We start from the raw sequence: 27524 nt of genomic DNA on the forward strand, positions 1-27524 counted from the left end.
TGGCCAGGCCTAACCCTTCCCTTTCTATACACATTGGACACCCCTACGGAAGGCCCTAGGTACCCCCTGGGCAGGGTGCAGTGTATGTGAAAGGTAGAGCATGTACTAGTGTGGGTCATATGCCCTGGTAGTGAATTACAGCCATTTTCATTTTTCACTATTGAAAGGCTATCTTGCCCATAGGCTATAATGGGGAATGCTGTGTATAAGGTTTATCTGCATATCTTCTCATAGGAGCAAGATAGAAAATTAAAGTCTGGTATCCCTGAACTCCGAATTTAATAACGCATCTTTTAGGAAGGATGTTTTTTAAATCCTGTGTTTGAAAACAACAGTTTTAGAAAGTGTCTGTTTTCTTGTCTGAGCTTTCTGTGTGCCTTGGCCTGTTTGTGAATTCACTGTCTGGTTTGTGAGTGACAGGGGCTGGGTGGCTCCCAGAGGTTGTGTGAGTCAGCCCTAGGCTGAATGGCTCCATCTGCATCTTGAGTGGTGGGAGGGGATAGCACCTGAGCCTGAATAGGGCTGTGCCTGCCTTCCACAATGCTGGCTCCACCTCCTGCTGGGTGGCTGACGACCCTGCCCCTCTCTCTCAAAGGAAAGAAGAAGTCAAGTAAACAAAGTGCTCCAGGACTGACCAGAACTGGTTCTGACTAGGCCAAGGTCTCTTTGCCCTCCGAGAACAAAGGGAATATTGGTATAAAAAGGGCTACCCAGACTTCAGAAAATTAGATCATCCTGGAATCAAGAAGGAACCTCTGCCAAGGAGAAAGCTGGAAGACTGAAGAGGAAGGACTGTCCTGCTGTGTGTTTGTGGGCTGACCTGCAGTTGCTTTGCTACCAAGGAGAGGGGAAGGACTTTGCTGTTGGCTCTGTCCCCTTGCTTGAAGAGATCTCCAAGGGCCTGAGGAGAGCTGGCCTCTTGTTAAGAACTCCCAGGAACAAAAGGACTTCACCCCCAGCTTCCCTCCTGACCTCTGCTGAGTGAGTTCTGCCCTTCCTAGAGTGCTTGATCCAATTGTGGGGCCTCTGAAAGTTGTGCCTGCTGTTTGGGGAGCTGGACAAGATCTGCAATTTTCGCGCATTGCTCGCTTGCGGAGTGCATCCATCGTTGACCGTGCGAGACAATACCAGTTGCCGCGAAGATCGTCGCAGCGCCTGTTACCGCTGCAAGAACCGACGCATTGTTCGCTTGCGGAGCGCATCGCCCCGGTGCGGGAAGATTCCTGTTGCTGCGAGTATCGTCGCAGGGCCTGTCGTCGCTGGGTGTGATAGTAGCACCACTCACTTGCGGACCGCATCATGTCGCTGCGAACATCGTCGCAGAGCCAAAGCATCGAGGGGCCGCGAGACAAGAAAATCAACTCTGCGCCGCGCATCGTCGCCCCACTGGAGATCGTTGCCGCCCCGAAGATCGTCGCATCGTGCCTGAGCGAGGCGCATCCGACCGGGGAAACCTGCGCGCCGGAATCCACACAAGGTATCGCCTCCCTCCCCATACAGACCGGATTCGTCGCAACACGTCCGCTGCGTGCACCGGGGCTGTCTCATCGCCTCCCCAGGGTCTCAGGAGTGACGCATCGCTTGTTTTTCGACGCTTCAGTTGCCGCTTGGAACTTTCGTCGCATCACCAGGTACTTTGGGCTAAAATTGACGCAACTGTGGATTATTTTGACGCAAACCCTAGAACTCATTGAAAATCATATTCTTAAACTGTGTATGTTCGATTTTTGTCATTTTGGTCTTGCTTAGCTTAGATTAAATACTTCTATTTTTCTAAACTGATGTGGAGTCCATTTGTGATGTTTTCACTGTGTTACTGTGAGTGTTGATACAAATACTTTGCACATTGCCTTTGATAAGCCTGTCTGCTCCTGCCAAGCAACCAAGGGGGTGAGCAGGGGTTATCTAAAGAGTGTATCCCCCTTACCCTGACTAGAAGCAAGGGTCCCTATTTGGACAGTGGTACCTACCTCTGCCAATCAATTGTCAGATTGTTACAAATTGCAAAGTTACAATTATCCTGCTGCACATGGCAAATCTGTTTCACAATCTTTTGCTAATTACAGCCAGATCACGCAGATTTGGTGCTCACAATAATTAACCATATAGGCCCTCATTTATCATACCATTTTTAGAGTCTGTAAGGCTCTGATTCGTAAAATCAGAGCTTTCTGACCATAAAATGGCATTTTTTGTTCGCCAAACTTATTTAGCGATTTAGTAATCTGTTACCGAATATTTAAAAATTGTTTTTGGGACAGATACCGAATCGGTATTTCGAAGGGGTGTGTTAAGGGCATCCCTTCCAAATGCTGATTCCTTCAGAGACGTAATAATGTTTTGCGACCAAAATCCAAGCACAAAATATTATTTTATCAACTCCCTTTTGTGAATTTTCACAAAAACGTTTTTTTATGAGCAGGCAGTAGTCCGAGACCACTGCCTGGTCATAAAAAATGTGTTTGTACTTTTTGTTGTTTTTGTTACGCATCTAGTCTTCCTTAAAGGAAAATGGACTGCATTTAAAAAAAAAAAGAATGCTTTATTTAAAGCAACCACAGGCAATGGTGCTCTGCTGACCCCAGTAGGCCACCATGTTAGTCATTGCAGCCAGTCGTAGTGGGTCTCAATGTACAACCTATCTCATGCATATTACTGAGGTAGGTCGAACCTTGACACACTACGGTTTGGTTCTCTGAGAACCAACCTATAATACATAGGTCTGGTCTCAAAATACCAATGGAATTGTTAGAAGTTGGTGCGCAAATTGCGACCATATCTAACAAATCCATTTTGTATATTCCATTAAAGAAATAACAAACTGCTAATCATTATTTGTCCAAATTTACCTATCCTTAAATGGAATTTTTGTGCATGAGGCCCACAATCTAGAAACCTTATGTTGCCCCACTTAATACAGCCTACTTTGCCTCACCTCATAAAGCTGTGGAATAAAGCTTGTTTTCTTGAGTGTAAAGTACTAAAACCAACTGTCTAAAATCTATGATGATTTGTCAGAATTCTTAATTTCATTGGGCTATCTCATGGATGAAGAAAAATAAATTGGGTTTCTAATAGCTAGCTCTGCGATAGGATGTTCTACTTTTAAGTAAATTGAAATGTTCCCTGGTTATAAGTTTGAAAGCAAATTCATAGTTATGGAAATTAAAGTTATCAGAAATATAGACCTGTGTTCAAGTTTAACTTGTATTGCACTACCTATATTCTTACAGGGTTTATTTTTGAAGGATGCTTTTTATTTACATCCAACTGCTTTTTCGGTTACACTAAACAATTTGTTTTCAAAGTTTGAATCTGACTTTCTCCTTAGGTCGTGATGAAGACAAAGTGAAATACATTCAAAAGTATCTTGAAGCTGTTGGCATGTTTAGAGATTTCAGCAATTCAAACCAAGACCCAGACTTTACACAGGTAGATAAATGATGTTGCATTAATCTTTTTATTTCTTATGGGCAGATAGCCATTGTTTGAGTATTTTTCAAATTTTTGTCTCGTAGCATCAAAAGATTTAACATCTACTGCTCTCATTACCGTTCTCACCCTAACTCACTCCTGTGTGAAGGAAAGGAACTTTCTGAGGGCATATATAAAGCAATTTGTGAATCTAGGAGCATGTTCAGCTTCAACCCTAGTCCACACTCTTGTCTGTGGATCTGGAGATGTTACATGATTCCTGCACCCTCGATTTTAATTTTGGCTTTAATCATCATTATTATTGTGTTTTTATTTAAAGTCCGTGCTTTATAGCATGTGACCCCCATGATACCATTGTAGAGGGTCTATGGTGTCTACTCAGAAGAGGAAATTGCGCAACTTCAGACCACTCGATTACTCCACTATAGTGGTACTTTAGGGTCCATCCAGGGATGAAGATAATGTAACATAGGAAAGCTACAGAAGTAATTCTATGGATTAATGATTGCACTTGGAAATTTGTGGGCTCCACCTAGAAGCAAAGATGGTGCAACTGAAGAAATAAAAGATGGTGTGCATTCTATCACTTAGCCTTACATTGAACTGAATATGAGCCACAGACCTCAGAGGTGGGTCTATTGGGTCCACCTAGAAGTGAAATGTTACAACGCTTGGATAATCCAGTCACTCCCCAGTTAAGGGTGTAGGGGATCCACAGAAAATGGGTGAAATCATATCCCTAAAATAAGTAATGACACTTGACATTTGTGGGCTGGTAGCTTCCGCTAGTGAGTTCAATGATGACCACGCCAACCCCAGTTGTGGGGTCTGCATAAATCGGTCTATTGAGGGATAGCTATAGGTGACCCTTGGGTTACAGTACCCAGAGGACTAATGATCGAGACAATGCATGTTATCCCTTTGGAAGGAAGGTGCACGTAACTTTGAGGTTAGTGTCAAGCGTTGGGTGATTTAAGGTTAGTAAGGGAGACAATCAATAAATCATGGAAGACTCCACAGGAAGATATCCTTAACCTCCACGCCCTTTACCTGTATGCCTGGGCTGCCCACCCAGTAAAAACCTGTTGCAGTAATCTTTGCACAGAAAACCCTAGCACATGGCTTAACCACCACTAGTTTTTTCTTTTTATGGGTAAGGCTTATGGCTAGGAGCTTTTTTTAAATGCTTCTGTGAACCTGTGAACTAGTCATGTCTCCAATCAAGTTCATGTTTGTTTCATTGCTGAAAGAAAAGCCTGTGCTCTCGCTCAGTTACTGTGTGAGCACTCTGGAGCTGGTATTAAATCTGCTTGTCTTATTGCTTTCTCTCTTTGTCCCTTGTCTCTCTCTCAGTATTTTTCTATATTTCTCTTTCTCACAGCAGGAAGTAAACTAGGTCTTACATCTTTACAATTTGCCACTGGAAATGATAGGCTTGGCATCCTTGAAGTTATCCAGTGAATGTATGGACATGTATTTTTGATGGAGACTTCTCTATGTAGACTCCCCACCTTAAGAGTATTCACCAAGATTCAGGCTGGCTGCGGGAACTTTTCAGCAGTACCTTTATGTGCAGGGATGTCGTGCAGTGCAGCTCTGCACTAAGCATGTTCCACTCTGGAATTGATGTGCGGAGCCTAAATATGTGACACTTCTGTGCATTGACATCAGTTCCTTTCATTCCATGCCACTAGACGCTGATCCTTAGCTCTCTCTCATATCTGTTGGAGACACTTACCTCAAACTTCTTCAGTGTTCAATGGGTTTCATCCTCTAAAGGTTTGAAGTCCTGTAAGGACTGTCACAAAGAAATACCTGTGACAGTTACCCATCAGGTGTGCCTGCACATCGAATAACCCGAAGGCTATCTGGGACCGCACAGTGAAACTTAAAATCACCAGCATAAGAAGGCTCCTCGCCGAGAAGTCCTAGTCCATGTCCAAAGCTCCGGTCCCGCTCAAAGAGTCACTGTAGCTGCTCCAGAGGTCTCTCCTGTAGTCCCCTGCCCATTGCAGCTGATCCCGTTTCCGGGGCTGTCTTCCACTCCACCGCAGATTGAAGAGTTCCACGCAACCATGCTCTGATTCTCCGGATCCTTACCAACTCCATCTAGTGCACCCAAGTAGCTGAGAGGCTTTCGATCCGGAGAGCCTCCGGCGGGTTTGTCCACTGTTCCAGTTGGACCCTACAAGTCTGTGTCAACACTTCTGTATCCAGTCTGGACCCTGCCTCCAGTGCCACGGTCCACTCCAGTCCCTGGATTTCAACACTGGCATCAATTCCATAGATACCGGATGAGGTTCTGTCCGACTCTGTGTTGGTCCAATCTGGACGGAAGCTGCACCTGACGACAGTTGAGGAGCCACTCCCTGCACTGACTTGGACAAGGATTATGATGCAGGGAATGAGTTTATTCAGCCCTATCAAGACAACGGTTGATATGGTGACTTGCAGAAGGCCTCCACTAAAACGGAACTTCTCCCCTATCATCCCCCCCCATACCCTGGACTGGCCACAGAGGAGTCCGCTTCCCACACCATGGTAATGCGTTGGGCAGCAAATTCCTTGACCTCCAGTTTCCCACCTTGGAGGTCAACACTAGCGTATTGACAGACTTTCTCCAGCGGAGGCAGAACTCTTCTGAGTCCCTTTTACTGTTTATAGAGGCGCTGACGGAGATCCTTCTGGGGGGCTTAGGCCAAACACAGCTCTGGCCCTCCAATTAACAGACCAATTGCAAGACACCATCATTCTGCGCCGGGTGATCCTGCTTTCCTCTCCCCGAAATATTTATGGTGCAAGCATTCGCATGCGGGTCTAACCTCAAAGCTTTTCCTACATTTCCCACTAATAGGGAGTCTAATCGGGGGGGGAAACACTTGGGAAGAGTTTTTTCTCTCTCTCTTTTCTACCAGCCTAGCTCTCCAATCTGTAAACGCCAGTTCTCATGGGACGCTATTCCTAAACCCTTTGGGACTTGGTGACTCAAGTCCTCCCTGGTGTTCCTAAAAATCTTTGACCTGCCCTTTCTCAGGCTATCCAAGATGGTTGTAATGCATAAAGTTCACAATTTGTTGTGGCTTGGACACCACAGGTTCCATCCATAAACCCATTGGCACCAATGTTGCAATTTGTTACCATGTATGGCTGAGATCAACTGGATTCTCGTCCTACATCCAGTCTTATTTTATGAACATGCCAGGACTCCTCGCTTGGGAACAAGGCTGATTCCACTTTACAGTGGTTTAAAGAGAGCAGCGCTTCTGCACACACCATGGGCTTACTACCCATCTCGCCAATCTTACTGCTTCTTTTGCGGCTTTGGTTAGCTGCCCATAACACCAGCCTATCCAGCCTCCACAAGGAACCCAGTAGCTTTGCGGTAGTGACCTTAGTGGCCATTGACCCGCGGCCTAGTCCACTGCCCCCCTTGCTACCCCACCTGCTAAACCCCTTTAGTATGCCCTTAGAGGAGGAATATAGCATGCCACAACGCATGCTTTTACATCGTGTTCCATAACAACGTGGTCGTTACAACGGCCGCGTTGTTACAAAGCAATACCTTTACAACGCAAGTCATTAGATCGACTTGCACTAGATGGCGCTCCAACATTAGGAATAGTATAATTTACTATTCCAACTCCACCCTGTGCAACAGTAGGGAAGGTGTTGGAATAGTAAATCATACTATTCCTTAGGTTGGAGCGCCATCTAGAGCAAGTCGATCTAATGACTTGCGTTGTAATGGCATTGCGTTGTTATGGAATGCGATGTAACAACCGCTTTGTAAAGGTTGTTTCCCTTAGAGGAGCACAGTCGGCCAGCGGGAGACAGGATCCAATGATTCTTCCTGGGTTGGCTACCAATAACATCAGATATTTGGGTTCTGCCCGCCCCCTCCCCCTAGCGACTGATGGAGGATCAACCATCTCTCCATTTTGCAGCAGGAAGTGCACGCCCTTTTGGCCATTGTCGATAGGGTGCAAGCGCCACAGGTAGGCGGTAGTCTGTATTCCTGCTACTTTCTGGTGCCCAAGAAGGACAGAGGCCTATTTCAGACCTTCACCCTTTTAACATCTTTCTCTGAAAGGAGAAATTCAAGAGGCTCTCTGTGGCTCAGGTCTTGTCTGCACTCAAGACTGGATGGTGGCGTTGGACCTGCAGGACACCTATTTCCATATAACCAGCCTACCTGTCCATCGGCGCTACCTGCAGTTCATAGTGGGACTGGAGCGTTTTCAGTTCACTGTACTCCCCTTTGGTCTAACCAGCGCCCCTCGGGTTTTTTTCGAAATTGATGGTGCTGGTGGTGACAGTTCACCATTGACTGTCATGAGTACCAGTCTTCCCCTACCTTGACTGGCTTTTGAAGGCGGACTCGTCCCAGGCAATTGTCAACCACCTCCAGACTACATTCAAACCTCCTCTCATCTTTGAGGTTCACTAACAATGTGCCAAAGTCATACCTGACTCCTTTCCTGATGCTCCCCCTGTTTGAAGGCATTCTGGACAGGGTTCGGTTTCTGCCTTTCCCCCAGGAAAGAGTCCAAGACAATCAGACTATGATGCAAATCTTTCAGCATTGTTCCTGGATTTCAGTGAAGTTGATTCTGAGGCTGTTGGGGACTGAGTATCTAGCATCCTTGGAAAGGTGGCACAGAAAGTAGTACATTATTACACATGTGACGGTGTTGAGTCCATATTCAAACATACTGGTTTAAAATGTTGTCCCACATAAGTTCACTAACCAGTTTATCATTGGCCCTAAAGCCTTCAATGCTTTTACTGTGTGCCCCCAGAGAGAAATCCACATACCCCTTACATACTCATTACGAAAACTAATTATTCATATCTCATCTCCAGCTACATTGACACTGGCCCAAATGTGAAAGTTACCCTCTTCCCCTACGGGTGATCAATGGTGGGGTAAGGTTTGGAATATTTACCCGATGGAGAAGCTTTTGCCTACCATCTGTTTGAGTTTACTAATTTGACAGAACTTTGCTCCCATTCATTACGTTTATGAAGAGATCACCAATGCTTGGAGGAAACCCAGTAGCAATGTCTTGAAATGATCTGCTGCTCGCATATTTATGGAATGTCCTTCACTGTAGAAGTCTGCTGATGAACTATCTCAACTTGGCTATATAAATGTCTACACTGGCTAATTTGAATGTTTCACCACCTATTATGATGCATCTGCATGTTTTGGGGGAAATCATTGCTATTCTTGATTTTATGTTAGGACAGTAAACTAATTTAACTACCCTCATGTATATTGCAAATGAGGATCATACTGTGATACCAACCTATTACTGTGTATGCAATAAAATCATTAGAGAAAGTTATTTTAAAAAAGACATTTGCAAAAATTAGCTTGCACATTAGTGCAAGTCCATTTGACTGCTATTGCGGCCTAGTTATAAAACAAAATGATGCATGCATCTTAGTGTTATTCATTCTTGCCTTGGTACAAAGTTTTAAGAGTTCTGACACCAAACATTCCTCCACCACCTATATGGGATTAAAAGGAAGTGTTCTTACACAGCTTAGGAGACGACACTTGAACCAGTGCAACCAATTTGTTTCTTTGCAGCCATGATCTCATTCGGTGCTTGATTTCAGTTGAGGAGACTTATTTACAAGCTATTAAGGATAGTTATTTTGCATACATATCCTAAGGTTTTCCCAAAGCTTGTGTCACCTTGTATGTTGATAAATCTATTGATTACCAACTTTTATTTTACCAATCCACAAAGTGTTGCAGAAATCTCTACTTTGCACTAAGTGTTTTTCTATTCAATTTAATTTGATTTCCAATAATAAGGCACAAATGTGCCTACAACTATCAGGCTGGCATGAAAGTAATCCACAAAATTAGAAAACCATTATAAAACATAACCAACAGCTCCATCCTGATCTCTCCTTACCACCACAGGCCAGATCCTGTTTCAGTGCCTGAAAGATCTGTGAACCTATATGCTATGTGACCTGGACACTGTCTTAAAAGGGCTTTTAAGTCCTATATTGAGCCTACCAAGCCAATCCGCAAAACAGATCAACCTTTTGTTGCTTTTGCACAACTGCATCAGTGCAACACCATTTTAAAATGGGATTGCAAAATGGATTGTAAAATGGATTGAGATTTGGTTTGGATGATCCTGTTGTACACTTAAGGGAACACCTCATCCTATACATAAGAAGCTGACATTTGATGGACACCCACATGGGCGTCTGTCCATACACACATTAACCATCAGTGTTGACCAGGAAGATAAAAGAAAGGCTCAAGTTGGTCTGACAGATTTTGAAAATGTTCTTCATTTTCCTTCTTTGTAGACAGTGGTTAAAGTAACCTCTTCTTTCCTTGTTGATTAACTCATGCATATGCCCCCCAGGTTAGTTTCCGGGCTTTCTCTAGCAGCAGAAGCAGAGCAAGCGTTGTCATTGTGTCCTGCGCTTCTAGAAGATGCCTTGCAGGCAGCGAAAGACTTGTGTGTTTCAAAGATGCAATTCTTTGGTGTCTGTAACACAAGCTATTTCCTTACTTTTTTACTGGGTCTAAGAACAAAGCCAGACTATGGGTTAGAGGCTAGCTCTAGACTTTTGGGGTTTGACCAAAGTGCCCACAGTCCAAACATAGGTATTATTCTGTATTAAGGTCTGGGTTTAAAAATCGACATACCAGATACTGGATAAGCCTACAGAATCTGACCATTGCTGAATACTACCACCTCTCGTTCTCAACCCTCCAGGGCACAGATCCTAAAATGTTGCATATTATGCAAATTTTTCACTCACGCCATTATGCTGAAAAGTTGTGCCTCTTTGCCCTGAAGTATCATTTGATGCACATCAGAGTTCACAGGGTGCTTCCTCGGACTGTCTTTTTCCAATGTAAATGATCATTCGACTCCTGGCTGCTGTCTCATATTGTACCTATATACTCTCATATTGTAAGCGCACACACGGAAATATGTATTTTTGGATGTATACTTCTCACACAAATTTTATTTTCCCGATTAGGTGATTGAGTTGGATCTTGGCACTGTGGTTCCTTGCTGCAGTGGCCCTAAAAGGCCCCAGGACAAAGTAGCAGTTTCTGAAATGAAGAAGGACTTCGAGAGCTGTTTAGGTGCCAAGGTGAGCGACCTGATCTTACATTACTCCCAAAAAGTTGAAGTTCAAGCTAAGCTAATGAAAACTTTGAACCTTGAAGAAATGCAAGGATAATGGTCTGTTTTGCTTACACGTGGTAAACATTTTAGCCAAACATAACCTATTCCAAAGTGTCGCTTTTTGTTTGTTTAGTATTTTAAATTCTAATCCCATACACCCTCACATTTCTTTGTTACACTCTGGCTGAGACTCTAAATGTGTTTTTCTCCTAATCAGGAGGCTTTATACTCTGTGAAACAAGTGAACTGAAACTATGCTATAGGCACATTTTCCGAAGTGTGTAAATCTGAGCTTGAATGTGCAAGGCAATCTATATTCTGTTAATGTATTTATAGGCTAGTTCTCTTTTATGATTATGTGGAAATGGGGTAAATAGGAGCCTGAACTGTTTTATCATTCCGGATGGATAAGGCTAGTGGTTTGATAAAAATAAAAAAAGCAAAAAGAACCAGTGAAAGAGGGCAAGGTTATGGCTATGTCTGAATGATAGATCTAGAAACTCTGAAGGGTACCCCAAACAGGGAGAACTAGAAAGGTAGCTGTGTACGTAATAGAATAGATAGGAGAACATGATAGAATGCCCTCTATAGGGTATGCACTTATGGAAGCAATTTATAGAATGTTTTTTGTGAATCTGCACTATTTTTGCACTTTAATGTTTAATGTATGCACTTTGCATATGGTAGGAGAGAGGAGTACTGCTTATTTGAACATCAGAAGGCTCAGGCAAGTTTGGGTAGGCCCTGGGCGAGTTATTGCAGTAGATTAAAAGAATGGCTCCACAGAGTTCCAGCAAGGCCTTCTCCAGGGTTGCCATATGTTTAGGTTGTTTTCATTTAATGTCAACAGATTAAATAGGAGGAAAAGACAAGCAATTGAATATTGCATGAAAAGCCATAAGCTAACAGTAGTTTATTTCAAGAAACCCACATTCCCTTAATAGGCTAGTTAAGTTTAATATGTTTAAAATATGGGTGGGTTTTAAAGGCTTCTCCTCCGGGTGTTAAACATTGAGCTGTGGCAATGTATATTTGTAGAACTGCCTAAGTTAAGATCCGTCTATGGCATCCAGATACAGAAGTGTGGTGGTGCTGGGTGAAATTTAAGTTTAATTCACTATGGTTAACATTAGTCAATTTATATATCCCAATGGAAGATGATCCAATGCAGTTTAGTATCCATTTGTGAAGAGATTGTTCACAAATGGACACCCCACTTCTTATTGCTTGGAAACCAGGGTGTCCTAAGCAGATGATGCTGTTGTACACAGCCTAATAGGTCTTCAGTTTAGGGATGACAACCATATATGTGAACCTTCTTGAACTGGCCATGAAACTCTCAGTGTGAGCTATCTTACTCACAAATTGGAGACCGCTTCACACATATTGTTGTTATCCCAAAACTGGAGAACTATTAGTATGTGTAAAAATTAGTTTAGCTTTAGATTATAGTGCATTTTTATTTTTAAAATCCCGTAATTTGGGCAGAATATCCAAATCTCTCCAGTAAACAGACGCGTTTCCCAGATCATATGATCAACTGCTTTTTGTAAATCTAATAGAAAGAATTGCAGCCGCTATCTGCTTTGTGGCAAACATGTCTAGCGCTTCTTTTAAATATTTCTTATTTGTGCAGAACTGCCGGTCTGCATATTGTGATTGTCTTATTTATTGATTTGTGTGCGCAACAGATGCCTAACACTCCCCTCTGATAAGCCTAAGGCTGATCAACCACACTACCACAAATAGAGCACCTTTTGGATTGTTAAAGCAATCCCCTGTACACTAATAGGGGTACCTGGAGACTGCAATGCAGATTTAAGTGTTTAGATATTAGGGGGCTCTAAAAAGAGCCGTTGTGTTTATGAAGTGATTTTTTAGTGGTACCTACAAGTAAGTACCGATGCAGAGTCTAAGGTTCAAGAGGAAGACTCTGTTCCCTTCATCATTGAAGTGCACACCATCTCCTCTATAAATGTCTTGCATGTCGTAACGCAAGTTGTTGTGGTAAATGGAACCCATACCATAGTCACGGAGGAAAGCAGAAACAGATTTGTTGACGTGCTTTCTTGCTTTGTCAATCTGCGGACAAAAATGATTGGACCAGTTCCATTTTTGCCTTTGGCATATGTTAGAAAACACAAAGGCAGTTATAGGGAAAAGTGAAAACAGTTGTGCAAAGGTGTCCTTCATAAGCATTTCCAGACCTACCCCAGTCAAAGTGCCTAGGTCATTGCCACCACAGTGCACTATTATGAGGTCAGGGTGTTGGATTTGCATGAAGGATTTCACCAATGGCATCAATTGGTGCCACTTTAACCCTCTCTGACCAATCCATTTAATGTCTACATTTGGCAAAGCAAGGTCTCTCACCATATCTGTTTTCTCTGCATACTTTTCACTCCAGAAGACATAGCTGTGCCCTACAATCCACACTGTGAACATCTTCAAAGGAGAACTGGATGCACTCAGGAGGTGTAATTCAGTAGAATGGTAAAAAGAAATGAGACAGTTTGGAAATGGAGGCATACATATTTTTTTCATAAAAAAAGAACTGATTGGCTGTTTCATACCATTCTAGAATAAAAACTAGGCTGTATGTGTAAATTAATAGAAGCATGTTTTGTATTGGTACAGAAAAATGTGTTACCAAAGAACAGTACTATGGATTTGCTGTTAGGTTTGAAAAGTCAAGCACTCTTGCTCTGTGGAATTGAAACATTGTTTGATGAACTTCTGACCTAACTCCACACAGCAGTGTTCCATGAGCTGTTGCTATGGTAGCAGGCAGAAGTCAAGTTGGGGGAAGGGTACTAGGCAGAAGTCAAGTTGGGGGAAGGGTACTTTTGGAAAAGGGTTGGTTTTCAACCAATAGAAATGTGTGATTACATTTGAAAAAAAGGGGGAAGCACTGAGATTTGAAATTAACATGTGTAGGACTTGGCCCTTTTTCCCTCATTTGTTTTCGTTTTTAGTGTTGAGGCAGATTCAGGGAGCCATTTTACCTACCCCTGAAACTTCTGTCTGAGTGCCTGAAGCACAAAATGGTGGCCACCTGTGACATCACCAGCATCCACTGGAACCTACTAGCACATTCCAGAACATTCCAGAACCCTGTGACAGTTGGAGGCGGTTTAGAATGTTGGGAAGCTAAGACAGAGAGTTGGCAGTTGGAGCTGGCGGTTGGCACCTGACTGGTGAGGAGTGAGCAGCAAAAACGTGAAGGAGGAAGGAGTGAAGCAGCAGGGGTGGAAACTTGTGCCTGGAGTGGGGTCCATAAACCCACCCTTGATACTAGTCCCTACTGACGGAGCCCAGCCTAGAGCCCTGTGTGGGAAGAAGTCAGAAAAACCATCCTGAGGACCTGGACAGCAGGAACAGGCCTTAGAAACAAGAGAACAGCAAGATCCTGACCTGGAAGCTGGTTTCCCTGAAGTCCGACGTTGAGTAGCCTAAGACCTGGAGCCCGAGGTGGAGAAGCGGCGCTGACTGGGAAAGCAGACGTCGTACCCGGAGCCGCCAGAGGTCGAGAGAGGGCGCCGTCAGAGGTCGTGAGGAATACCAGAGGTCGAGGAGGAAGTCACCCGAGGTCGAGTGAGCGGCGTCATCGGAGGAGTAGAGTCCGCCCTCCGGAGTCGTCGGAGACCGAGGTGAAGGGTAACGGAGGTCGGGAGTGAGGATCGCACTCCGGAGTCGCCGGAACCTGTGAGGATCGTGCCGGAGGTCGGGAGTGGAGGTCGCACTCCGGAGTCGCCGGAAACCTGTGAGGAGCACCGGAGGTCGGGAGTGAGGATCGCACTCCGGAGCCGCCGGAAGTCGACATCGAGGCAAGGCCGGCCGACGTCATCGAATCCGAGGTCGCCATCGGACCGGAGCCGCCCGAAGTAGACATCGAGTAAGACTGCCAGACGCCATCGAATCGGAGGTCGAGATCGAACCGAGGCCGCTGACATCGAGGCCGGATCCGCCTGCCGGCGTCGTCAAAGAACTGACATTGTGCCGAGGCCGCCGACATCGAACCGGAACCGCCTCACGGCATCGATACGACTCCAGCGGCGTCGGAGCATCAGAAAAAGGGCAGTAAGTGGAGTAGAGGGCGCCTAAGGCCCTGTGGAGACCTGAGAGACTGCTCTAAGGGGCTAGGGAGGTGCTGGAACCAACCTGACTGTGCCAGGGGTGAACTGGGACTAATCTAGAGAAGTTGTGTGGAGAGAGAGAGCCAGGTCTCTGGTATTTTCCCCCTTTATCTACCTCAGTTTAGGCCTCAGCCTTGTCCAAGCTAGGGAGTAGACACCCTCAAGCCTTCCACATCCCCACAAGCTGTGCCTGGGCCAAATCAGCCCTTAGGAATTCAAAAGTGATATGATACCATGAGTGTCACTGTCAGCTTTTAAGTATTTATTAGGGGCACTGTATTTATTGTATTTAACCTATTTATTGATGCACAATATTTATTGGTTACAGTATTTATTGCCTCAGAATATTTAATTGCCTGTCTGTATTGCACTTTTATTTATGCCTTCAGTATTTATGATCACCCCTATTTATTGAATCATTAAGCCAGTATTTATTTGACCTGCACTTTCTAAAAAAGTTTGTATATTGTGATTGTTATTTATTTTCTCCAATCAGCAACTAAGAGAAAAAGAAGATAAAGAAAGTTATTTTCATAATTTTTACGGTGTAGAGTCGTTTTTGGAACGGATGCACGCATGGTTATTGTTTGGGTATGTTGTATGCTTAGCACGGAGCCTGATTCCTGACCACTCGAGCCAAGCTACCACAGTGTGTTCGGAAGACCACCACCACCCCTTCTAGTGTGGGAGTGGGGGTTTCCAACAACATGTATATGTGTGGAAAAAGAGAGGGAAAGTTTGCCATTATCTGGTTCTGCTGAGAGGAGAGAGGTGTAAAGAACAGAGATCCTGGCTCTGATAATCTGCTGTTTGAGTGCCACATTTCTTTCACAGCTAACTAATTTTAAAGGTGAGTTTAGAGTTTGAGAGGGGATGTATATGGTAAATTAAGAAATGAATAATAGAAATGGAATTCTTTTTGTTGAAGTTGTGTATATTATTTTCTGTTTTGGGAGAAATTTAAATGTGAGGAACATGTAAAATAATATGGACTATGTTTTCACGATAAATTAAGGTGTACTGGTAAAAATAAAGAATACTTTAAGGGTTTGAGGTTGGACTCAGTAATGCAAATACATACAGCATCAGTAAGGCTGGTTGCCCTTGCTGGAGTGTAGGCAGTCACCCAGGTTACACATGGTGCTGGTCTGAAAAAGCAGTTTGGACATGTGCTTTTTTAAGAATCTGAAAAGTGGATTCATAATGTGTCAGTCTGTAAAAGTGTTTATCACTTGCCAAAAAAAAGAGTAGTAAGTGTGCTTTCAAAATGGCAAAGAAATTTCGTTTTGTGACTAATGTGAAAACATGACTCTGTGTGCATATAGGAATTACAGGCAGAGATTTATTGCGTATTGCTCTGGTGATTTCACAGTTGCATTAGATGGAAAGGGGGAGCCATTTTTTGGTGCAGAAGCAGACTCTTAGCACACACCCAGCTGCTTACCCTGTGGAATCATGCACAGTATTCACAAGCGAGTGGGGTTTGAGGTTTCAGTCAGTAATGCAAATACATTCAGCATCACTAAGGCTGGTTGCCCTTGCTGGAGTGTAGTCAGTTACCCAGGTTACACATGGTGCTGGTCTGAAAAAGCAGTTTGGACATGTGCTTTTTTAAGAATCTGAAAAGTGGATTCATAATGTGTCAGTCTGTAAAAGTACTTTTCACTTGCCTAAAAAGTAGTAGAAAGTATGTTTTGCAATTGGCAAAGAAATTTCGTTTTCTGCCTAATTTCAAAGCATGACTTTGTGTGCACACAGGAATTATTTTTAGAAATTTAATTTGTGAAGGTGTTATTGTGATTTTCATTTATAGGAAAGGGGTTTATAGTATTTTAAGATTTCTAAAGAACATAAAAAATGTAGTAATATATTTAAATAAAATAAAGGAATTTTTTTTTAGTTTTTTTCAGGTATTACTGAAGAGCAGTGAACAAAATTTAAGATGCCTACAAAATCCAGAGTAAAGAAAGACCACAAAAAAAACCTATATTTGAAGACAACTGGAGGACTTAAGTTAGTTGGAGATGCTCATGTTGGGAAAAAGAAAAAATCTTCTGGTAAGCAAACAAAAGATTTTTTAAAGAACATATTCAAAAAAAGGAAAAATGTACAAAATGTCTGTACTGGAAAGAATGTTTTCAATAGAAAAGGAGAGGAAAAAATTGAGCATTTAGTTAATGCAAATATACCTTCTGCAACTAAAAAGATTAACTTAAACAGAAAAACAGCGTTTAAAGAGATACGTAGAAAAATGTTTCAGAGGAGAGTTATATCCAATTTGATAAAGGATGTGAAGAAATATAAGCAAAAGGCTAAGTTTTATAAGAGAAAAAAAGAAATTGAAGCCATTGCAGCAAAGGCATTAGAATTAAAAAGGAAACTATTCATTTTAATTTTGAATAGGATGCGTACATTAGATAAAATGGTTAATGTACTGAAATCACAAAGCAAAAGGAAAAGAGTAGTGAACAGAACAAACTTTTGTAAAGTGTTTTTAGGAAAATGGATGCATAGTTCAAGTAGTGAACCTTTTTTTAATGAAGAGAGTTATTTTCAAAGTAATAGTTTGCTGCATGCAGTTGACACCAGAGGTCGTGCTTACGAAGTGAAAAATGGTTGCATAATGGAGAAGGAGATAATGGTTCCAAGAGATGAGGTACAAGTGATGGCGGATGAGGCTATGGGGAGACGTCCTAAAGCCCCAGTGTACACTTGGAATTGTAGTAGTATTTGCACTGTGCGTCAGGAATCTATTGATACATTTCGTGAGTTTCTAAGAGAATATAGTAAAAAAAGTGTAAAACAGAAGATTAAGGTGCTTCAAAGTCTAGATCCATGCAGAGTGAGAGAGAATACTGGTTTGCAGGGTCATTCTCTGGCTTGTCTATCTAGAAAAGTGTGTATTAGTGTTTTCCATCATTTTAGAATGCTGGCTGTTCATCATACTGAAATGAGAAAGTTTGTGAGACGGTTGTATTTTGCTAAAAGTCCAGCAATAAAGTTAGATGAATTGAATAGGGCTCTGTTCCGTGGGTCAGTATCAGATGTAGAGAAGGTTGTTGATGAAATTCAGTTTTGTTACTTTGGTCCTGAACAAAACAGTGCAGAAAAGGACACAGTAAATGAGGAAGAAGTGGAAGAGAATGTACAACCATTTGTAAGTAAGACATTTAATGATCACATAACAAAATTTGAAAAAATCTCTAATGAAAGACCAAATATTACTTGTATTTGTTGCCGCAGAACTCATTATAGAAAACAAACCAGGTATGTTGATCTCTATAGAAAAAGTGAAAATGAAGATAATTATAAGTGGAAGGATTTTGCCACATATATATTTCTTGAAAATTGTTTTGAATTGGGTGAAGTTCAGCGTATTTGTAAATACTGTTATAATAAGTTAGAAGAAAATAGAATGCCGACCAGAGCTGTACATAATAATTTAGAATTGGATGCTATTCCTGCTGAACTTTCTGAATTAAATACATATGAGTCTATACTCATTCAATGTGTTCATCCGTTCCAGACCATAGTACGTATGGAGCCCAAAACTGGTAAATTACCTCCTTCAGATTTACTGAGAGGTTTAAAAGGTAGAGTGGTGTATTTGCCCTTGGATTTGAAAAAAAATATGGAAACTATTGATGCGGATACTTTGGAAACTGAACCATTAATTATTCTGGTTAATGGTGTACCTACAAAGAATAAGAAGATTTGGCAGGAGCTGGTAGATGTACGGAAAGTACAAAGAGCAAATTTGTATTTGAAAAGGAATAACAAATGGTATGAATCAATTTATATAGAAGAAGAAGAAGAAGATTTACAAGAAGACACAAACACCAACTGGACAAATTGAAAAAGTGGACAAGTCAAAGGAAGAAGAAATTTATGAACATTTTAGCATACATCCTCTTCATTCAAAAGAAGTTATGGGAGACAATATTGATCTATTTCAGATGAAGAAAGCAAAAGGAACTCCCGTGAGTGTATGGGAGGAGAGCTTGGAAGCTCGATGTTTTCCCCAGCTGTTTCCTAAAGGAAAAGGAGGACGATACGATGAACGTCCGGAACAGATTCCAGCTTCTGAGTATCGGACTACAAGACTATATGCTGAAGATCCCAGATTTCGACAAAGTATTCCTTATTTGTTCCATCTTTTATTTGAAAGCAACTTGTCTGCACTGTCTTATGCAGTAAATCACATTTTAAAAAGTGGAGTACATTTACAAAATGTGTCTGCTAAGGATTTTATGGAGAAAGTGCAGCACCGAGATGATCATTTGGAAACACAACTGATCAATCTGATGGCTTGTCAGCGTGGGACAAATGAATATTGGTACAGACGCCATGGTGAATTAAAATGCATGTTACGGAATTTAGGAACACCAACACGGTTCCTTACCCTAAGCTGTGCTGAGTACGCTTGGGATGATTTACTGGATTTTCTACGAGAGGCAAATTCAAACATTAAAAACATCGAATACAAGACAGCAGGAGAACTGTGCTCATTGGATCCAGTTAATGTTTGCAGATATTTCAATCATAGATTTGAGGCTATGATGTCCTTCATCTGCAATAAAAAAAATCCACCTCTAGGAGAAGTAGTGGATTTCTTTTGGAGAAAAGAGTACCAGGCAAGAGGTGCTCCTCATATTCATATGCTGTTGTGGATCAAGGATGCCCCAAAGTTTGGAACAGATGCTGATGAAGCAGTGTTATCTTACATTGAAGAATATGCAACATGTGCTATACCAAAAAACACAGAAGAGAAAAAGTTAAAGGAGCAAGTTTTACGTTTCCAAAGTCATCGGTGTGGAAAATACTGTCGACGGAAATACAAGAGCAAAGATAAATACTACACTAAATGTCGATTTGGATTTCCTAGACCTGTTCTTTCAAATGGAAGAGTAAACAGTTTTATGTCATCTGTGAGACATACTATCACAAGAAAATCACCTAAGAATACCTACAACCTTAAAAGAAAAGAAGAATCAAAAAATATAAATGACTACAACCCAGTCATTTTATCCATGTGGAATGCGAACCTGGATATACAGTATGTAGCTGACAATTCCATTGCTGTTGCTCGATATGTAACGTCTTACATTACGAAATCAGAAAAAACAGAATTGAAGGAAATGTGGGAAGAGATTTCTCACGAGAAGACTGTCAGTAAGAAGCTGTACAGTTTCAGTTTGAAGATGTTATCGCATCGAGAAATTGGATCCTACGAATGTTCAGATAGGTTATCTTCTGCAAGTCTCTACTCGAAATCAAGAAGAATAATTTGGGCAAGTTTAGGCCTTGCAGCAATGAGAAATCGGGTACTGAAATCTGTTGGAGAAATTGAATATTTGGCCGAGAATGACCCAGAAAGTACAGATATTTTGAAATCAAACATGTTGGACACGTATTATCCCAAGAGAAGTCATCATCTGGAGAACATGTGTCTCTATGAAGTGCTGCAGAACTACATTTATTCACGGAAAGCCACAGAAGACATCAACAATGGAAAATATAAAGTCATTGGTGAGGAAGGATGTTTGGTGAAGCAAACAAAAGGAAGTTTGATAAATCACAGGAAGCTGAGTTGCGACACTACTGACAAAAAGGAATTTTACTACTTGGCTCTTTTACAGCTGTTTAAACCATGGCGTACAGAGGATGAACTACTGGGAGAATTTCAAAGCTATGAAGATTCTTTTAATGCTTGCAAAGACAGCATACAATGCAGTACATTCTCAACTTATCTGCAAATGTTAAATGAAGAAATTGAACAGGAAACTACAATTGCAGCAGAAATAGCTAGAGACAGTTCTCAGGACAGCCAAAGTTCAGGAACACTCAGTCAAGATCCCCTAGGACAACCAATCGTTGAAAATGAAGCATCAATAGCCATGAATGAAGTGGAAACGGCTATGAATCAAGCTCAAGAAGAATTTATAGACTTACAAAATTTGGAAAGACAACTGAACGAAGAGCAGCAACAAATTTATGAAGAGATCAGAAACAAAATTGATCACGGATTTCTACATGAAAAAAAAGAGTGCTCATGCACATCATTTCATCCAATCAGGATGTATGTAAGTGGACAAGCTGGAACTGGAAAAAGTTTCCTTATAAAAGTCATCAGAAGCTACCTACAGCAAAAAACGGATTCTACTTTGTCTTGTGTGGTTACTGCTCCAACTGGGTTAGCAGCATATAACATAAAAGGAATCACTTTACATCGTTTGCTAATGTTACCAGTGGAGCATGAGAACAAAATACAATACAACAAGCTAACTGGAGAAGCATGCTTGGAAGTTTCAAGAGTATTGAAGAAGATGCAAGTTCTCATTATTGATGAGGTGAGCATGGTATCAAACTTAATGCTTGCCTTTGTGCATTTAAGAATGCAGCAAATTCTGAAGACAGACTATGACGTGTTATTTGGAGAAAAACACGTCATAGTTTTTGGGGATCTTTTGCAACTTACTCCAGTTAAAGGACAACCAGTGTTTAATACTGTGACACATGAAGACACAAAGAAGTCATTGGGAAGCATCGGTAATGCAAATATTTGGTCCTTCTTTGAGTACAAGGAACTTACTACTAATATGAGGCAAGCAAACGATGAAGAATATGGAAGTATTCTGAAAGATATCAGAATTGGACTACTCACTGAAGCTGGCACGAAAGCATTACAGAGTCGGCTGCTACATAATTTATTTCCAAAGGAAGAAATAGTTGCAGAGAACATATACAAGAACATTGCAGAAAAGAAAAGTGTCATCTGCTTAATGCCAACTCTACGTGAATGCTCAATATTCAATGAGGAGCTTTTGAAATTGGAAAAGGAAGATATCAGGAAATTGGAAGCAGTGGACAAAATTGAGGATGGAAGAATTACTGTCACATTAACAGGCACACTGAAAAATAAATTGGATTCACTAGAGAAGAACATTTCCAAAACAGCTGGATTAGAAAAAAATATATGTTTGCATGAACTGTAGAGTATTTTTAAGGAGAAATTTTGATGTTGAAAAAGGTTTAGTTAATGGAGCTATGGGAAGAGTTGTGGGTTTTATTAATTATCAGAAAAAAGATGGAATTGAATGTTTAAAAATAAAATTTGATCAGATAGAAGAAGTTAAAGACATTTGTCGTTGTTCGTTTCATGCTTGTGAAAGACTTATATGTACGTAGGAAGCAGTTTCCGTTTTCTCTATCATATGCTGTAACTATTCACAAGTCTCAAGGATTGACTGTAGATTGTGCATTTGTGAACATTGGTTCAACTGTGTTCAAAGAAGGTATGGCATATGTTGCTTTGTCACGAGTGAAAACATTATCAGGTTTATTCATGATAGACTTTGATGACTCAAAAGTTAGTGCTGATGCAAATTGTGTAAAGGAGTATAATAGATTAAGAAGAAGCTATGCTCCTCATTTAGGTCAGTATCCTGTGTTGGAGAAACGTGTAGTTTCTCGTAAAAGGAGAAATGAGAATATCTGTAATGAAGATGTAGAGAGGAGGAAAAAAAAGAGGAGTGATGGAATTGCAAGCAAAAAGAAAAAGGAAAATGAAGAACAGGTTGTAGGATGTCATTTTGAAAATAGCTCTGGTGTCAACTGCTACGCTAATGTAGTGCTGAATGTTGCATTTTATCTGGAAAGTGTGCAAGAGCAGATAATAGTAAATCAGGGAAAAAGATTCTGTTCTGAGTTGAGTCTCCTTTTTCAAAAGCTGAGTAATGATAAAACTCAAATAGAAAGTGCTACTGAAATTAGAAAACTTTTAGATGTATGTTCAGGACGAACACAGTTTTCTCAAAATGTACAGCAAGACGCACAGGAATTCTTGATGTTTTTTCTTCAGGTACTGGAAGAAGAAGGGGTTCCCATTGAAAATTTATTTGGTCTCTCTTATAAATGGGAACATAGTTGTGAAAACTGTTATAATATATGTGGCTCTAATGTTGATTCTGAAAGGTTTATTTATTTAACATTGCCAGAAAGTAAAACAGTCACTTTTGCTAAATTAGTTAAAGATGCTAATCATAGCACGGAATGCAGTGAGTGTCAATCTGACATGTTTTCAACGTTAATTTTAAAGGAATACGGACAGTATGTAATTTTAATGATGCAACGCTGTAAAGCTGATGGTTCAAAATTAGATACTTTAATAAAGAAGTTTACAGGACAGCAATTATCAATTTCAGGAAAAACTTTTGTAACAGTTGCAATAATTTTCCATGATGGACCTACTGTAACTTCTGGTCATTACACAGTTTATCTTAAATGTGAAAAAGGCTGGACACTGTGTAATGATTCCCAATTGATTTTTAAGCAACGTTTGCCTTTTGATTTAGCAAATTCCTATCTAATCTTCCTGAAACCTAAATTTTAGAGAGATTTGGCAACATCTGGACAAAACAATTTTACCATTTTATTGGATTACCATTGGAATTTTCAAAAAAAATGATTTTACAAATTACCATTTGGCCTAATGGAAAAGTAACCAATTGTAATGTGGACTTTTTCAATTTTTAATGAAACTTTGGAAAACCAAAAATTTCGAAAAAATCGGTAACATCTGCATAATTTAAATTTTGGAATGTTATTGGATTGCCATTGGAAATTTATTCAAACAAGATTTTTAAAATTACTATTTGGCCATGCGGAAAGGTAAACAATTCTATTGTGGACTTATTTCATTATTAATAAATCTTTCGGAAACCAAAATGTTACAGAGAATCGGTGAGATCTGTACAATTTAAACTTTAGATTTTTATTGGATTACCATTGGAAATGTAATCAAAAAAGAATTTTAAAATTACTATTTGGCCTAAAGGAAATGGAACCAGATGTATTGTGGAGTTATTTGAGATATATTTTTGTGATTATACTTCTGAAACAAAAATATCAGACGGTATTTTAAAGAAATAAGTATTGATATTAGATGATATTTTTTAAGAATATTATGCATTTCTATAAAGTTATGTTTATGCAAAAAGAGATTGTGGGCTTTTTTAAAACAATCTTTGAGATTGTTAATTTTTTTTTTGCCCGCTGTTAAATGATGAATGCAATTGCTTTCACAATTTATAGTGAAATGCAATATATTCTGAAAACAGCAAAAAAAAGGCAATTTTTTTTGAAAAATATGTAAATATGTGTACTGTATTATAAAATGTTTTATTAAATATTAATACTTTTTTCTTTTCAGATTGAGATAGAACATTTTCGAAAACTAGAACCATTTTTAAAGCAATTAAAAAAAAAAAAAAATTTACATGAATAAATATTTTTTTGAGTGGGTATGGTAATATCATGGTCCCTTTTTTCCACTTCTCCACAATCACATTTTCAGTTTTTCATTGTAGTCTCTCAAGGACCTTGTAATGTGATAATTGATTTTTAGTGTTTTTTTTTTTTTAAAAATAATAATTACGCATACCGTACGCGTACGGTAAAAAAAAATCAAAAAAAAGTATTAAAAACATATATAAAAAATAGATGAACGGTAAGGTTGGCTCTTAAAAGAGCCGTTGTGTTCATGCAGGGACAGAGGAAAGAAAGAATGGGAATATTAGACGGTACGACAAATGTGCTGATCTATTTTATTGTTCACTAGGGAAATACTGGTCTCCCTATAACAAATTAGATCATGACAAGTGGCGCACCGTATTTCAACCCTCAGAAACCGAGGGTTAATTTCCTGAGGAGAAGAAAAAGGAGATGCTCCCACCACAGATGAAGGGCTCACCTGACCTGCAGAAGAAGGACTCGGCCCTGCAGATGATGGTCCAGGCTGAGCTGCTGTGGATGTGCTTGGTTGACTTACTGAAGGGTTACCTTCAGTATGTCGAGCATGTGTCCTTCTGTGTACATCCTTAAGGTGTCTCAACATGGTGTGATTCCCGAAGGAATACTTCTTGTTGGGATTCCCTCTTGAAAGTACACGCTTACACAGCTTACAAGTCACTAAGGGTGCATTTACCTTTTGCTGGCCCTCTGGAAAAGAAAAATACTCCCATATGAAAGAGGTCTTTTGTTTCCTCGTTCTCTGCCTCAAGGTAGTGCTGCTAGCCTCACTCTCAGAAGGGCTCTGCTGTTCTGCCATCGTATCACAAAGACAACCCAGCTCCTTCTCCTAAGGGATCACAAGCAGAAATGAGGGGAATGGGTGTGGTGTAGGAGATTTCTAGAACTGAAAGTAGTTTCAACCAATCAAAAGTTGTGTTTCATGATCACATGACCCACCGTACGCTTACGGTGCGCTTACGGTGCGCTTACGGCAAAAGTACGCATGCGCGTAAAAAAGACGCGCTCATGCGCAAAACAGGCACGCCCCTTCACTTCCGCGTAACGTGCGCGTGCAGCGTACGCGTTGCGCGCTGTGCGCGCGTGACGTGCGTCTACGCAAATTGCGTAAATGAACGCAAACAGCGTAGAAATCTAACGTAATTAAAGCAAGACGTGCGCTTACCGTACATGCACGTTAAAAAAAAAAAAAAAAAAAATATGTAATACTAATAAATTTTATCTGTTTATTTTAAAAAAATGGTAAAATAAAAACATTGTAGAATTTTTAAAATTTAACCATAGTCTTTAAAAAAGGATAGAAAATTAAAATTAAAATATGTAAAAAGAAAAAAAAAAAAAGCATTTAAAAAACCTTGCAAATTCACTGAAAAAACCATGGGTTTCACTCACGTTATAGTTGGGAATTAGCATTTAAAAAACCTTGCAAATTCACTGAAAAAACCATGGGTTTCACACACGTTATAGTTAGCTGGACATTTCACTCGTAAAAAACCATTGAAATTCCCCCGTTATAGTTAGTTCAGCTAACTATAACTCGCGCGCCCGCAATGCACTACTGATGACGTCACATATTACATCACTCATGACATGGTCACTGACATCACTGATGACATCATCCTTGTGATAGAGTGGCAGACCTCCTCTTCCCCTAATATAACCATTGAAACACACATTCAAAAATAGAAACTAAAATGTTCAAAATAATGAACATATCAATATCAGTTACAACAACCTAATCAGTAATTCTAAGAACCACATACACATAGTCATTCACCAACAGTCCTCTACAGTCACTCATACATGTACTCACTCATCATATGTATTCATACACCTATACATCCTGTTACACAACGCCACTCATCCATAGAGTTACTCACACACATAGTCACTCATGCTAATAAAGAATCAAACATCCATTGTGAGAAGTTGGCCTGATGTATGATGTCACTAGTTATAGTGTACACCTTATATCAGTCCAAATACCCTTATGGTGATTGGTTGTAAAGTCAACCTTATAGACCAGCTATCCTAGTGGTAGCATGGACAAGAGCAGTCTTAGGCTAAACTCTGAATGGCATGTGAAGCCAGCTGTGATACCATATATAATCCCTTGAATACCAAATGAAAGGACACCACAACAGATATATATATAAAATAAAGTGTATTTATTCTAAGCAAACCCTCAGCACTCTTTATGAGATTAGAGGTAAGTACAACACAGTCTTATTTATGCATACATTAAGTCACACAGGTAAGTAATACAGTTAGGCCCTAGGGGCCACGCAAACCATATACTAAGTAAGTGGTATAAGAACCACTGTCACGGAAATAGAATAAGCCTAGGCCTAGGGAATCGCTGGGGCTACACTACACTAGCGTTAGTTAGGAAGTGGGAGGCCCACGAGATTCGTATGCAGAGTGGAAACACTCACGCGTAATGCGTAAAAGTCAATAGCAATAGTACAGTTTAGAAATAGATAGATTTAGGACACTTCCGAAGTAGCTAGGAAGTTGAGACTTGAAAACTAGACACTAGGATAGTCACTATCCTGATGAGCACCGGAGTACCCAAGTTACCTAGCCCACAGGCTGCGGGTGCATAGGGGTGAAGATGCGTCGTTTTCGTCGTCGACTCCTATGGATGCCTGAAGAAAGATGCTGACAGGCAGTCAGTGATGAGTGTCCGGTGGATCCCAAGGCTTGGGTCAAGAAGAGAAGAAACCTGCAAGCAGAAGGGACAGAGTCAAGGTCACTAGCCAGTGACCACGTGGAACCAGGAAGGAACCAGGCGATGTCGTGGAGACTTGCAGGTGAAGGTGAAGCTTGTCGCTGCAGCCAGGAGGACCAGGAGGCGTCGAGGACGACCAGGACCAGGAGGCGAGCTGTCCCACGAAGGCTCTTGCTGTCAGCGGCGTCGAAGTTGGACTAGGACTCACCAAGCCTTGGCAAGCGGAACCCACGAAGAACGAAGGACTTGCTTCTGGTGCAGACCAGGAAGGTCTGGGGTGCTTCTTCTTTGCAGAGAAGCGGGAGCCAGTCTGGAGGAGCCAAACCAGCGCAGAAGATTTCAGGGTGCGTCGTCACAGAGGCCACTAGCCAGCGGGCAAGCAACCGGACAGACGCGGCAAGCAGGAAAATGCTGAAGGGCCCCACGCAGGACTCGTGGAGTGTGGGGGGCTGATCTTCGGTGCAGATGGTGCTTGGGGTTGGGGCTTCTCAATCCCCGGTGCACAACTTCGAGGGTACCTCAGAAGCTGCGCTGTAAGTTACTAGCCACTTTTTCCAGGTAGCCGGTCGCTCGTCGCCTCCACGGATCTCAGCTCTGCTGCAGATGTGGATGAGGGTCGGAGAAGTCTGGAAGTCAAGGCTCTGGTCGGGCTCTGCAGTCGGTTCCTCGTAGAACGGTCGCAAAGCAAAGGGTAGTCTCTTGATGGTGCCTGTTTGCACAGGGTAGCCACTCCTT

General features: G+C 41.1%; 1 protein-coding gene across 4 annotated transcripts in view; it reads left to right on the forward strand.

Moving 5' to 3' along the window:
* Positions 1-27524, forward strand: part of ACO1 (aconitase 1) — a 364042-nt gene that overhangs the window by 122941 nt on the left and 213577 nt on the right. For all 4 annotated transcript variants that reach the window (XM_085634885.1, XM_085634871.1, XM_085634895.1 and 1 more), the window contains exons 9-10: positions 3332-3432; positions 10462-10578. In XM_085634885.1, coding sequence (XP_085491011.1) covers positions 3332-3432; positions 10462-10578 — 218 coding nt within the window. The remainder of the gene's footprint in view (positions 1-3331; positions 3433-10461; positions 10579-27524) is intronic.

This window comes from Triturus cristatus, chromosome 2_1 (assembly GCF_964204655.1).
Source record: "Triturus cristatus chromosome 2_1, aTriCri1.1, whole genome shotgun sequence".
NCBI classification, from domain to species: Eukaryota; Metazoa; Chordata; class Amphibia; order Caudata; family Salamandridae; genus Triturus; species Triturus cristatus.